A 15,323-nucleotide genomic window follows, 5' to 3' on the forward strand; every position below is an offset into this window, starting at 1 on the left:
GCTTCAACCGTGAGTTTTTCTATCGACCTCTCGTTTTTGAAATGTTTTTATTGTGTTTTGGGGGAAAACATATTCTTTCTACTGGTTTTTATTGAAACTTTTATAAGGCATTTTATTTTACAAATCGTGTAAAAAGTAGGATGAGTTAACAATTGGTTAAAAAAATGTTAACCGAATTAATAAGGGCACAGAAATATTGATAGATCTATTGGGTTGACGCCCCCTACTTCCAATCGCATTAGGTTAAAAGTGAGAATATTTTAAGTATGGTATGTATCGAGTTATCAATTTTAATAGTCATATATACACTTGTACTTGTATTCGTTGCTCGTCTACAACAATACGATTTGTTTAAAAGATAAAATGCTTCGTTTTTCTAGTAAACTCGATTATTATGAAGTTTAAAGATATAATTATCATGTTAAAAGAACGGTAGGAAAAGATTACCACCGTTGCTTATGGTAATAGATTATGAAAAGAATGGTCGTTGAACCATTGTATGGTTAGAATTATAAGTACTCGTTTACTTATTTCCTGATAAATTGATATAATATTGTTTATTATGGTGACTTGTGTTGAAGTTTCGTTTGCCATACTTTCATAATAATATGTATATATGTAACTAATATATATTGATTATTTTCGAATAAAGAGAACTCACCAACATTCGTGTTGGCGTTTATTTTAATATTGTTTTCAGGTAAATAAGTGAAGTATTGAAGATTCGTGAAGAGCGCGAGAAAATAGTGGCGTGTGTTTGAATGAAAAACGTTGACTTTATGTTGAACTTGTAATTTGAATAAAAAACGTGTAATATGACAAGTGTAATGACTCTGATGGTTAAATAAATTTCAACTTTCATTTGAAATCTATGGTTAAATATGACTGGCTGAAATGATGTCTGTCACCACCCGTAAGACTTGGTCAAAGTTTTCCGCTACCTAGATTAAGGTTATCGGGGTGTGACAATATATTTAGTAGATCAATAGTCTTTACAAATAACTATATGAACATTCAACAAAGTGACAAACATTAAGTACCTAAATGACTTGTGAATAGATGAAACATATCAGGTTTATTCAAACAAGAAGAAATGAATAATAATACTTAGTACACATACTCTAGAGTCGATGCCTTTATTTAAACGTACGCAATAAGATACTAAAAGGACAACCAAGTACCATGATTTAGGACAATAGTTAACTTAGTGGAATCACTCCATATAACATTCAATAATTGATACGATCGTAGGAATCTTGATGAATTTGTAACGCTGGAGCCCTGCTTCTTTCAAAATCCTCTTCCAGTTAGCTTGTGTTCTTTCTTTCCCTCCAACAAAGCATCCTAGCATTATTATATCAAAACTAATACGCGCATCATCGAAGACATCATCACCTCCGGGATTTAGGACAATATCCGCGATAATAACTTTCCCGGTTCTATCAGTTATAGATTCACGACAATTTTTAAGAATCTGTACACACTTGTCATCACTCCAGTTATGCAGTATTGACTGTAATCATGGTATTAGACATAATATATTAGCTATACTTTACTGGTATATAGTTAACACAGTTAGAATGTATGTTTTTATTTGATTTCATTTGTAACTATGAGTATTCATACAAATACTGAATTAAGTAATAACACATAATACTTGATATAGTTTTAAAATACTTCTTTAAAAGCTGTTTCATGCGATGTGCCTAAACATTAAAAGGCTTGTCTTGACAACCAACATGTATTTATACAGCTCACATTTGACACTTTTGGTTTTCTTGCAAATGAAGATGTGGGGCTACTTAACCAAGTCCAATTGGTCATGAATAGTAATGTTATGATTCTCAGATCTATCGATGCAGTGTTTAAAGATGGGTTTACGCAATTCAACAAATGCTTGCGGCGCAGCTTGTTGCCCGTTTGCCCTCTGTCTTGATGTAAACACTTCATATTTGTCAAACCATTAATATAACAAGAGGCATTGACTTTTAAAAATGTGTTTCATAAAAACCAATCGTGTAATAAAACACACATACTTATAAAAAGTATGTGTATTGTAATAATTTACGAACTACATGGTGGGGGTCTTTTAGCTAAATAACCCGGTCCATCTGTTAGTTATTCGCTCTTATAAATCATTCCTCTTTTATTTACTAGAATAAGTTCTTTTGGTTTCTGTTCTCCTTGCGTTGATCTTTCTTACACTCTCTGTCTTGTTTATAAGACGTGTGGGTTATATTGTTAAGTGTGTTTGGATGTTAAATCCTCTGTATTGATGTGCATATGAATAATATCAGGTGTAAACTCTTTTGAACAGATATACATGTGAAAAATGTTTTGATTTCTTATGTAAAAGTATGTGAACTATGTTTATGTGTCTTAGATAATATTATGCATGTAACAATATGTCTTGATAATCTTAAGTTGTTCACTATGTCAGATGACGTTATTAGTTAGTTGAATTATATACTTATATTAAGTCAATCAATTTGTTTGCTCACCAAGTATAAGGTTAGTAGCACAAACTACTGACAAAAAGTTCTTTTATTGACCTTATATATCAATGCAAAATTCAATCAAGATTCAGACCAAGACTAAATGATAGCTTATGTATAGTTGTTTGTAAAGCAACATAATATGGACATGTCACAAACACTTGAAAAAATTGAAGGGGAAAAGAAAAAAAAACTACTAGAAGGAAGGATAGTCTAAGTCACCTATCTCGTTCAAGATTTTATCAGTTGTATCAGTAGAATACGCGAATCATATTTTATATAAAAATCTATTGTTACCTATTTATAAGAGAGCTGAGTGAATTACATGTACTTCATAGAGTTTTAACTAGTGTTTATTCGAGTTATAAATTATAAAATCTATAGAAATACCCTTAGTAGCCACATAAATTAAATAATAAACTTGTATTAGTATGAACTTAGATCCACCGTAGTGAGGCGCTTCCCACCCTAAGGAGCCCTATAGTGCCGGGAACACCGCCCCATGGGGTGCTATGGGCGCTTTGGAGGGGGTGGGCGCTTCATACACAGCGTCGGGTGGGGGGAAATGATGGACTGTGATTGATGGGTTTGTCTATTGGTTATTTTGTTAATAAAATATAATAATAAAATAATAACAGAGTAATATTTAAAGGGGCTTCATCCACTACACTCATTTTAACCAAAAATCAACTATACTAACATGGCGTCACATGCCGCATAACGCCTCGTAAGGCTTCATGGATTATTTTAAGGAGACCAAGTATCTCTTTCTCTCTTCAAATATATTATTTTAAGAATTTTATCTAATAATATGCATCATATTATTAGTGTATCATAACAGCATCTCGGTGGTCCACGTTGTTTTTAAAATATTTCAATATATATTTTTAACTTTTAGATATTATCATTGATATTGGTCGAATTCACGTCGATCTCTTCATGGCCGCAAACGATATTATCGTTTTATGGATCGTTGTTTTGTTTTTCTTTTAATGCCACCACCTTCAATATTAACCAAATTCGTGTCGGTTTGTAGCCGCAACACACATGTTTTCTTTTTCACCTTTTGTTGCTGAATTAATTTTTTGTTTATTTTCGGTGTCATAACCCGATACCGATTAAATTCGTGCCAGTGTGCCACAACAATGCACGGTTTATATATATATTTTAAATATGTTAATTTATGATTGACAAATTAATTCTTTTACTAGCGACACCATCGGCCCCGTGTAAATGCTTGGTGTTGATAGCTCGTTCATATTATGTAGCGTAATCAAACTTTAGATTTTTTTTGTATTAATAATAAATTGAAACATCTGCATGTTCACTCTATCTCAACACAGATATAATAATAATAATAATAATAATAATAATAATAATAATAATAATAATAATAATAATAATAATATACTACGTTTTAAGCGTGAAAGAGTATACCTTCATAAAGAATGAATCTCCATGGGGAATGGATGTAAACATGTCACCACCAACATGGGTAATTCCTTCGTATGACGGTGCAGATGAAATAACATGAGGCAAGTCAAAGTTAATACCTTTAATATGCGGATATTTGGTTACAATTTCATTTAGTGTCGCCCCAAGGCCACCCCCAACATCAACCAAAGTTCCTTTTAGACTACCAAAATCATAGGTTGACATGATGGCCTCTATTTGGATCCTTGATAAGCATACCATCGCTTCATTGAAGATCTTATTCGCCTGTGGGTTGCGAGAAAATAGATCCCATATCTCCATTCCATATGTTTTGAAAGCTGGGGTTACGCCCTCTTGAATGGCCTGATTCATGTTATAAAAAGGTGAAAACGTAAGGGGGTCCGTGCCATACGTTACCAATGGTGCGAGGGTGTTCCTCGTGTCTTTTAAGAGATATTTAGAGCACTCGTTGATAGTAAAGAGCGGTTCTTTGCCGCACCCTGGTTGATGCACCTCATCAAATATTTTATTGTGGACCAAGAACCGCATGAGACGTGAGAGTCCATCCACATCTAGTGATGTAGAGTTGATCCCATAAGCGATTTGAGACAAGGTAATCGGTCCACCATGACGATTAATTATGCCAGCAATGTCGAGTTGCAAGGCACATCCTAACGCAGCATTACTAAAAGTAGAAAAGAGTTGTTTATAAAGCCATGATTGGCCTCTGATTACTGCATCGTCTTCTTTTTTAGTTACTAGACTCATTTCCAGGTGAAAGTAGGAAACAAGAGACCAAGAGTGTTAATGTTTGAAATGAGTGTGTAGCTAAAAGGATGGAGTTTGTTTAGTTTAAATAGGCATTTTAGCAACATCGCACTAATTTAAAAACCTAGCCTTTAGCCACCTAAGTTTGACAAAAATATATTACATGTTTTCATGTTCGGTTTAATATATTTGACTTTTGTCGACTCCTAAAAGTTGAGTGAATGGCAAATGAACAGACGGTAAACAAACCGGTAACACAATCGGTAATTTTATTTAGAGAAATCTGCATTTTGTTTCCCTGATTTATATTCATATTCGATGGGTTTATCCCTGATAAAGATTTTGCGATGTTTCTGCCCTGTGTTTCTTCGGCGAGTTCCTCCGACTCCTACCGTCAGTTGACCAAGCGTTGACTGTTAATGGTGAAGGGTAAAGTTGTCATTGTACATTATAATAATACCAATAAATTAATAATAATAATAATAATAATAATAATAATAATAATAATAATAATAATAATAAATCTGATGAAGCTTCATCATCATCAACCTCATCACCCTCCCCGTCGCACCTCCACCACCGCCGCACCTCCACCCTCCCGCCGCACCTCCATGATGATGGTGAAGATAGAGAGATCATGATGAGGAAGCCAGATCATATTTGTTTTAAAATTTCTTTATATCCATTTCAAGATTTTTCAGATCTGCCCACTTTTTTTGAAAAAGATCCCTACATATATACATACCATACATTGGCGGTGGTGGTGGTCTTACAGACGCCGCCTTTGCCGGAGGTGATGACGAACGGTAGGGTTTGGTGGTGGTGGTTGGTGGTTTGGTTAGGTGTTTGTGAAGTGGGTTTGATGGAATGAAGGTGGATGAGAATAGTGACGTCATCTCGCCGGTGACGGCGGCGGAAGATGATGGGGTTGGACGATTCCTAGATCTGTTTGGTTGGTTTGGTACATGAGCAAATAAATCCATGAAGTTTTAAACTATTTTAATTGATGTGTTTTATTCATGACTGGGTAGATCACTGTACAAAAACAAGGAACATGTTAAAGTTGAATTCACTGTAAGTTCATTCATTTTCCATTACTTTTGTTTTATGGGGGATGTGTTTTATTATAATCTGAACTTCAGGTGAGCCCCATGCCTATTAAGGATGGAGTTGGAAAAGAGATTGTAACTCTGCAGTACCATTTCTGTTTGGTGGTGGTGGAGGTTGACGACGGTCAACTAATGATTACTATTATTATTATTATTATTATTATTATTATTATTTCATTGAACGAGATCTGTCATGTTTTCCAAATTAAAGTTTCCAGGCGACAATCAATTTTAAGAGAAGATGAGAAAAGAGAAGAGACAAATTGAAGTGAGAGAAGGGTAGGTGGTAGCGGCGGTGACGGGCGGGCGGTTGTTACCGGAGACGGTGGTTGCTGGCTTCAGTGATAAAGAACAAAAGGCTTGTTCATCTATCTTTGATTTATAAAATGCTTCAGTGATTGATTAATCATTTGGTATATGGAGATGATGAAGATAGGTAGATGATGATGATGATGATGATGAGGAAGTGATGAATATATATTTCATATTGTGTAAGTATAACAAACATTAGTTCAGTTCAAATGGTAAGTTTTGTTTGTTGTTAAACAAGAGGTCAGGGGTTTGAACCCCAGCCTCAACACGATTTTGAAATATAAGTTTTAAAATTAATTATAGGCTCAGGGGTAAAACGGTAATTTCAATGTTTTTTGGTCAGTCAACTCACGGTCAACTGACGGCAAGGGCACAGACTGACCCGCCAAAATATCACAATGGTCCAAAGTTCGTAAAATCTTTTTCAGTGTTTAACCTGTCGAATTGGTCCATATACCAGGGAGAAAAAATGCAGATTTCTCTTTTATTTATCTAATACTTCTGATTGTGATATGTTTTCTCAACTTTGTGTAGTAGTTTAGTTTGTAGAACTTGTGGTTTGTAAGGTGTAACAATCAATGAAATAGAGAGAAGCAAGATACACGCATGCATTCCAATCTTCCATATCTAGAACACCTAATGCATAATTTCCCTATTAATAAAAATAGAAATTCTTTAAAATAGTCATTTTTGATTAACAATTTCCAACTTTGACCATGGCTTTGAAAAAAAAACCCAAACAGCCACTCAAAAAACATCGTCCGACAGAATTTTAATTGATCCAACGGTATTTGTTAAAGAACTCATTGACATGTAAAATATCGCCACGTGTCAGCGTATTAATGGATTCGACGAAATTCGTTAAAGAAACATTGAACCTTTTATACGAGTAACACATATTAACCCGTCTTGTAACTTTTCACGAACAAAATGAACAACTAGAGAGAGACGTTTCATTCTACAAAGGAAAATCAGGTTAGCCGAATAATGAGTAGCCCTAAGGCTATCACAATTTGTCACACTCCACATCGGCGGAAACGGGGCGCACGACAAACATGGATAATCACAACTATTGATTAAAGCAAAACACACATTTATAGATCATCATATACTTTAATTGTTTTACAAAATAAAAGGTTTGAAAGTATTTCAAAACACGACATAATTATAGGATTTCCAAATATATGCCTCAAAATAATTGAAGATATAGACTTAAAATCTTTCAAAATAGGTGATCCGACATGCAAAGCTTGGTACTCAGAATTCTTTTTACCTGTTTAATGACCTGAAAAACATACTTGAAAACGTTAACATAATGTTGGTGAGCTCACATGTTTAATAACACAATATAAATATTTAGTTTTTAAAAGTTAAAACGTTTACGTTATAAAGAATTTAAAAATATGTAAAGTAAAAACAATGAATGCATGATCCTTTGTGAACTTGCAAGAAGTACGAATTAATATATGACACGTGGGCCTATAATCAAACCTACATTTGTTGTCACTTGCCCGGTAACGTAACACCATGACATAAGGTTAGAATATATACACCCATTATCATACCGGTTAGAGCTACTAACGGTCATGTATAAATCATGTGTATATATGTGTTATTTCATCTATTTTAATTGTTTATATATAACGAACACGATAACTTTGAGTTCTTTTATGATCACAGGTCTTCGGAGCTTAAACGAGTTAATTCATAGTCATTCAGATGAAGATTAAGCGAGTATCAAGAAGACGAAAGCATAGGGAAGCATATATGGATGGTTAAGAAGGACCTGGGAAAGGTTTGGATGAGAAACCCGAAGCCGAAGAGAAAACTAAACAAGACAGGTAAATAGGAAAGTGTCTTTTAGTAAAGCGGGCATATCTTGAGCTAGAAAATGAGTTATGGGATCCATAATATATGAATTTTTGGCTTCTCAACGCGAAAAATATGGGAATAGAAGAAACAAGACAGTAATGAAGTGGCTCAAGGCCGTAGACGTCCTCTCCATAAGCTACGGGTCTGACAGGAAAATCGTTTTTGCTTGTTTTTCTTTCATATTTAAGCCCGAAAAACCCTAAATTAGATTATTCTTTATACCCTGACATTCGGGGGCGATTTTGAGGTCATTCTCCACCATTCTGACACCTTCCAATCACCACCAATTCTTCAGTGATTTCATTCTTCCAATCTATAATTGAGCTAATCATTGATATATGTTAAGTTTTATATTATCGTATTGGTAATTAGGTAGACCGCCTTCAGTTGTGTGAATTCATCGGATTAGGTTCTGTGAATCATCATAGCCAAACTACTGTGTCTAGTGATTATTTATCTATTCTAATGAGTGAATCATGTTTATATGATTTCCCAATTGGTATAAATTAACATCAGTCAGTTTATTGCATATCCGGAACTTGAAGTGTTGTCACTGTTTTCTCATATATATTGTTTTACAACGAAATCAATATTTTAACTACTTGATATCGTTTGTCCACCTTAGTTAATTAATTAGTAAAACATGACCGTGACTTGCACTTTTCATTGATTCCCTGTGGATTCAACATCTTACTTGCCCTTGCTCGCAAAGATAGTTTATATATATTTTTTATTTCGACATTAATCAACTACTAACCATGAGCGGGGATCAATTCCGATAGTACTACACACATATTCCTTGGCTAAACCCATAGTTAATTATTATAGAATGCACTGATCTGAAGATCTAAGGGCCTCGATTACTCATGATTATATCAAAAATTATTTATTACGCATTAAAAATTTAAGTATGTTTCCCTCCCTAAAAATAAAAAATAAAAAAAACAGTAGAAGGGGACTGTGAAACTCACCTTAGTATCGGTGAGCAGTGATGATCAAATATCTTGACGTTATTCGACCTAAGTGTGTCCTATGACAAGTACGGGCCATTGTTAGGGTCGGTACAACATATTAGTTGTGTTGGTTTATGTTATGTGTTCATCCAACAACCTAAACCTAGATGTTGTAGGACTCATTGGTGACACGTTAAGTTTTATACAACATGTTTCATAAAATATATACTTATCTGTATAATTAATAATTCTATATCACACTATATATATTTTTAAAGGAAAATGTACTTATTTACATATTCTAATAAATTAAAATAATTGTAGACACGTATCAATTTGTGGTTAATCTTCAAAAAAATTTCCCTCCAAAACTAATATATGTCACATATCAATAATTATTCACGTTCCTTTTACACTCCATTTATATTATATCAATAACATGATTAAATTATTCACTTTTCTTTAATTAAACTCTATTTATATTATATCTAAACAACTTTATAAAAATAAAATATTCATATATTATACTACTATACATTGATAGAATATATATTTCACAACATACTTGGTGAAATAAATATTGAAAAGAATATAATTTTAAATATTATCATTATACTATATATATTGTTAAAGATTGTAAATAAATAAATAAATAAAAACCTCTAATGTGCTTTCAGTTTACGAAGTAATTTTTTTAATCGTTAAATTATAAATATATGTTTAAAAGTTGATCCATTTTTTAAAACTAAATCCATTTATTTATTGGTTTTTTTGTATATTGTCATATAAATTTACAATTCATAAGTATATGGCTTAGATCTATCTATTTATTGTTTCGGTTAATTTAATAAACTATACATATATGTGTTAAATTGTAAGGATAGTATATATCAATCACTTTCGAATATAATAAAGTGTATCATATTTAGTTTCTTGGGTTTTTTTATCAAGGATTGCTTCAGGTTTTTTGTGGAACTTAAATTTGATTGTTACAGGTTAAAAGTTGGAAAATATATCGTGTAAGGCCCCGTTACCGGTACCTCACATTTGGACGTTGGATTTACTTATAAACGCAGTTCTAATATCTAGGTTAATTACAAACTTTCACGAAATAATAAAATAGTCAACCATTCGTTACAATCATCCATAACTTGTCTTTCAAAAACATAACATAAAACATAGTGTCAAAACATCACGACAAATCTTCAGATGCTAGTCTCTTCAGTATTGCCATATGTCTCCCTCAAGCCAGTTGTCTCAGTCGATTAGCCTGCGTGCATACTAAAAGTCAGCTACGCTGAGTGAGTTCTAGTTAATCAGGCAACGTACAATACATTCACATATTTACATATGCACCCGAGGGTACATACCTTCCTATTGTCTTACATACTTACGTACTTTCATTCTTTCTTTCGTATTAACATACATACTCTCAGTCATACACATACATTTTAAAGAGTCTTCCGCCCTATAACCTTCGCCGATATTATTAGGGTCGGTCCACAACATTCGCCGATATTATTAGGGTCGGTTCCCTACATTCACCGATATTTTTAGGGCCGGTTCCCTACATTCGCCGACATTATTAGGGTCGGTTCCCTACATTCGCCGACATTATTAGGGTCGGTTCCCTACATTCGCCGACATTATTAGGGTCGGTTCCCTTGTTCTATCTATACCTTCCGTACCTTTCTATACATTCATAATTATAACTTTCATACGTCCATACATCATCTATACATCATATATATGTCAATCATATCTTTATACTATCCCTTGACGGCACATGCAATATCCGAATATCGTTCATGCATCGTCAAGCATTCATTCATACATAAATCACATAAGGCATACACTTACCACTTAAGGTAAGTGTATTAACTAATCACATTGAGTATGCACACAGCCCCAAAAACATAACAAGGAAATGAGGCTAGAAACTCACCTGAATGCGGTTACGTTCACCTTCAATAGTTATTCCCTTCTTGAGCTGTGCACGGCTAACTGTATAATATTTACATGTATCAATTAACTATTGCTACTCATAACGTATTTCTATCTTTACATAACCCACAACGAACGGGGTCCGGGGGCAGAGCCCCTGGCAGCGGGGTTCTAGAGGCGGCATCCCCTAGCGGGGTCCAAGGGGCAGAGCCCCTGGCTGGGGTTAAGCTGCCAGATCAGCTTGGAAAAATTTTATTTTCAGTAACTGTCTTAACACATTTTCCATTAACATTTTAAGTTATTTTATAAGTTGGGCTTGTTTGTTAAGCTTAAGATAATGGACTAGTTTGTCTAAATTGGATATGGGCTTAGCTGATTCAGGTCCAGCTGTCCATTATGATATTTGGGCCCAACTGGACTCAGGCCCAAATCCAAACAACTCTGAGTGACCGGGAACGCCTGGCCGAAAACCTGTTCTGGCCGAGAACCTGTTCTGGCCGAGAACTATGGTCTGACCGAGAACTCAGACCGAGATCTCGTGTTAACCAAAATCTCCTGCTTGGCCGAGAACCCTCAAACTTAGCCGAGAACACCCAGTTCAACTCATTTTTTTCTATCTTATGATTCTGCCTTGCCCATATTACCTGTTTCATGGTTCAAATCATGAACTTTTAATCCTTTATCATCATCATTCATACCCAATTACACCCATTACTATCATGGCTTCAAGATCTATCCCATTTTAGGCATAAAGCTTAGACCTTTATAGGTTTAAAACATTCTAGGCTAGATCTAGGGTTCATCTTTGAGTGGTATACTATCATAAGACCATTAGGTTCATTTTAATCTCCAAGTTCGTATTTTTATGAGACATCTAGATCCAATATACTCTAGGTTCAAGTTTCATAGCAAACCGTTAACAAAAACGCAACCTTTAACGTAAAGAACATACCTTTTTGATGCTTCTAGGTTACGGCTAGGCTTGATTATGAACTTGGATCTCGTGACTAGCTCGAATATAGAGGATAGATCGAAGCTCTTGGCTCGTTTGATCTAGGATTACACTTTCTATCTTGCGACCGAAAAAGGAAAGGGTTTGTGTGTGTTATGGAGGTGTAGGGAGAATAAGATGGATAAGTTGGATGGAAATGGAAAGATTTAGGGTTTAAGGGTTATTTATACTCCCTTAAGCCCATGGACCTAAGGCCCATCTTTCCTTTTAGTCCATATCTAATCCATCTAACTAACTTACCTATCTTCCTTTTAATATTTTATTACTTCTTTGCCAAATCAAGAAAACTCGATTTATAATATAAATACTATTACTTGAAGTTTTGGGATGTTACAAGTCTTCCCTCCTTAAAGAGGTTTCGGGGAACTATTACTTAAACAGACTAGGATAAAAATTGCACATCTCTTCCTCGACTTCCCAAGTGGCATCTGATCCCTTGCGATGCTTCCATATCACTTTCACTAAGGGTATAACCTTATGACGAAGTTGCTTCTCCTTACGATCAACAATCTCTATGGGTTGCTCAATGTAGTTCAGCTGCTCATCAACCTCGATGTCCATCAATGGCATGTGAGACGTATCATCAGCTAGACATTTCCTCAAGTGGGAAACATGGAAGGTTGAATGAATTCCTTCTAACTCATTAGGTAAATCTAGCTTATAAGCCACCTCACCAACGCGATCTATAATCTTAAACGGTCCAATATACCTCGGACTCAACTTTCCCCTCTTCCTGAAACGAATGATCCCTTTCCAAGGCGAGTCCTTGAGCATCACATTGTCACCAACGTTAAACTCGATCGGTCTTCGCCGCTTATCAGCATACGACTTCTGTCTGTCTTGAGCAGCTTTCATTCTTGCTTTGATCTGATCGCACTTTAAAGACGTTTCTTGAACAACTTCTAAACTCCCAATTTCTTTCTGGCCAATCTCTCCCTAACACACGGGAGTCCTACATCGTCTTCCATAAAGCATCTCAAATGATGGCATACCAATACTTGAATGGTAACTGTTGTTATAGGAGAATTCCGCTAGATACAGGTGATCATCCCAACTTCCACCGAAATCTAAAACACAAGCACGTAGCATATCCTCAAGGGTCTGGATCGTCCTCTCGGTCTGTCCATTGGTTTGAGGATGATACGCCGTACTGATGTTCAATCTCGTTCCCATAGCTTCATGGAACTTCTTCCAGAACCTCGAAGTAAACCGTGTATCTCTATCAGACACGATCGATAATGGTACTCCATGCTTGGACACAACTTCTTTAATGAACAAACTTGCTAACGTTTCTGATGAGATAGCCTCTCGTATAGGCAGAAAGTGAGCACTTTTGGTTAATCAGTCCACTATCACCCAAATGGTATCATGATTCTTAGCTGTACGAGGTAGCTTAGTTATGAAATCCATGGTGATGTGTTCCCATTTCCATTCTGGTATCTCTAGCGGTTGCATCTTCCCAAAAGGCTTCTGGTGCTCTGCTTTTACTTGTAAACAATTTAAGCACTTACTGACATATTTTACTTCATCATTCTTCATTCCTGGCCACCAGTAGTCTCTTTTCAAATCTTGGTACATCTTTGTAACTCCTGGATGAATCGAATATCTTGACTTATGAGCCTCATCTAAGATTTGACCCCTGAGATCTCCATGGCGTGGAATCCACATACGGTCAAACCTAGTCTTAACACCATGAGTGTTTTCCATTAGCTCATCTTGTTGGCCATAAACTCTTTCTTTCTTTACTAACTTCTCGTCTACCAGCACCTCTGACTGCACTTTGATGATTTCTTAGAAAAGGCTCGAATTCATAATAAGCTGGTATGACTTCACTGTTGCAAGGACTTCCTCGTTCTTACGGCTTAGCGCGTCGGCAACCACATTAGCTTTACCAGGGTAGTACTTAATATCGCAGTCGTAATCCTTTATCAATTCTAACCACCTTCTCTGCCTCATGTTCAATTCTTTCTGCTCGAAGAAGTACTTTAAACTCTTATGATCTGTATAGATGGTACACTTAGTACCATACAGATAATGCCTCCATATCTTTAAGGCATGCACTACTGCTGCTAGCTCTAAATCATGCGTCGGATAAGTACTCTCGTGGACTTTCAACTGTCTAGACGCGTAAGCCATCACCTTCCCTCGCTGCATCAACACGCAACCTAACCCACGATGCGAAGCAAAAGTACAAACAACCAAATCCTCGTCACCATCGGGTAACGCAAGGATTGGAGCTTGCGTGAGTCTCTTCTTTAACTCCTGAAAAGCCTCTTCTTGAAACTTACCCCAACTGAATACTATCGACTTTCGGGTCATACCGGTCAACGGTGCGGCTATCTTGGAGAAACCTTCGATGAATCTCCTATAGTAGCCAGCTAACTCTAGGAAGCTTTGTATATCAGTCGGATTCTATGGAGTCTTCCAATTCGTTATTGCCTTAATCTTAGCTGGGTCAACGGTAATCCCTTCAGAATTGATCACGTGACCTAGAAATTGCACTTCTCGCAGCCGGAACGCGCATTTCAAAAACTTTGCATACAACTTCTCTTCCTTCAGAACTTCCAATACTTCTCTCAGATGCTCAGCATGATCAGACTCGCTCTTTGAATAAATCAATATATCGTCGATGAAGACAATAACTAACTTATCCAACATTGGCTGACACACCCTATTCATCATGTCCATAAATGCTGCAAGGGCATTTGTTAGACCGAATGACATCATGAGGAACTCGTAGTGTCCATACCGCATTCGGAACGCTGTCTTAGGGATGTCTTCTTCCTTCACCTTCAATTGATGATAGCCTGATCTAAGATCTATCCGTGAGAACCAACTTGAACCTTGCAGTTGGTCTAACATATCATCAATCATTGGCAAAGGATATCTTTTCTTTACCGTAAGCTTATTCAACTCACGATAGTCTATGCACATTCTCATACTTCCATATTTCTTCTTCACGAAAAACACTGGTGCACCTCACGGGGAAACACTTGGTCTAATAAAACCTTTTTCGAGGAGTTCTTGCAGTTGGGACATCAGTTCTTTCATCTCGGACGGTGCTAGACGGTAAGGCGCTTTCGCGACGGTTTTGGCTCCTGGTACTAAATCTATCTGGAATTCTATCTCGCGCTCCGGTGGCAACCCCGGAAGATCCTCTGGGAATACTTCTGAGTATTCGCACACGATTGGAACATCTTTCATTTCTTTTGCCTCGGCCGTAGCGTTGACAACATACGCTAGGTAGGCACCACACCCTCACCTTAGGCTTTTATCATCGAAATGACACTAAGACCATAACTTTCCTTATCACCATAAATCGTCACCGCATTACTATCCAAGGACTTTAACCTTATTATCCTACTCTTACGCACTATCTGAGCTTCATACTCAGACAGCCAATCCATTCCCAAGAAGACGTCAA

The 15,323-nt window shown here is 36.0% G+C and overlaps 1 protein-coding gene across 1 annotated transcript; it reads right to left on the bottom strand.

The window, feature by feature from the left end:
* Window positions 1–1,117: 1,117 nt before the first annotated feature.
* On the bottom strand, window positions 1,118–4,717 carry LOC143588447 (desmethylxanthohumol 6'-O-methyltransferase-like). The gene is made up of 2 exons (XM_077069445.1): window positions 3,933–4,717; window positions 1,118–1,513 (listed from the first exon to the last, which is right to left on the bottom strand). The coding sequence occupies exons 1-2, from the start codon at window positions 4,695–4,697 to the stop codon at window positions 1,214–1,216; spliced, it is 1,065 nt and encodes a 354-aa protein (XP_076925560.1). The 5' UTR covers window positions 4,698–4,717; the 3' UTR covers window positions 1,118–1,213.
* Between the last annotated feature and the right edge of the window lie 10,606 nt (window positions 4,718–15,323).

Source organism: Bidens hawaiensis, unplaced genomic scaffold, assembly GCF_021521415.1.
Source record: "Bidens hawaiensis isolate Kalapana, Puna unplaced genomic scaffold, B.hawaiensis_p1.1 tig00036382_1, whole genome shotgun sequence".
In the NCBI taxonomy this organism is placed as follows: Eukaryota; Viridiplantae; Streptophyta; class Magnoliopsida; order Asterales; family Asteraceae; genus Bidens; species Bidens hawaiensis.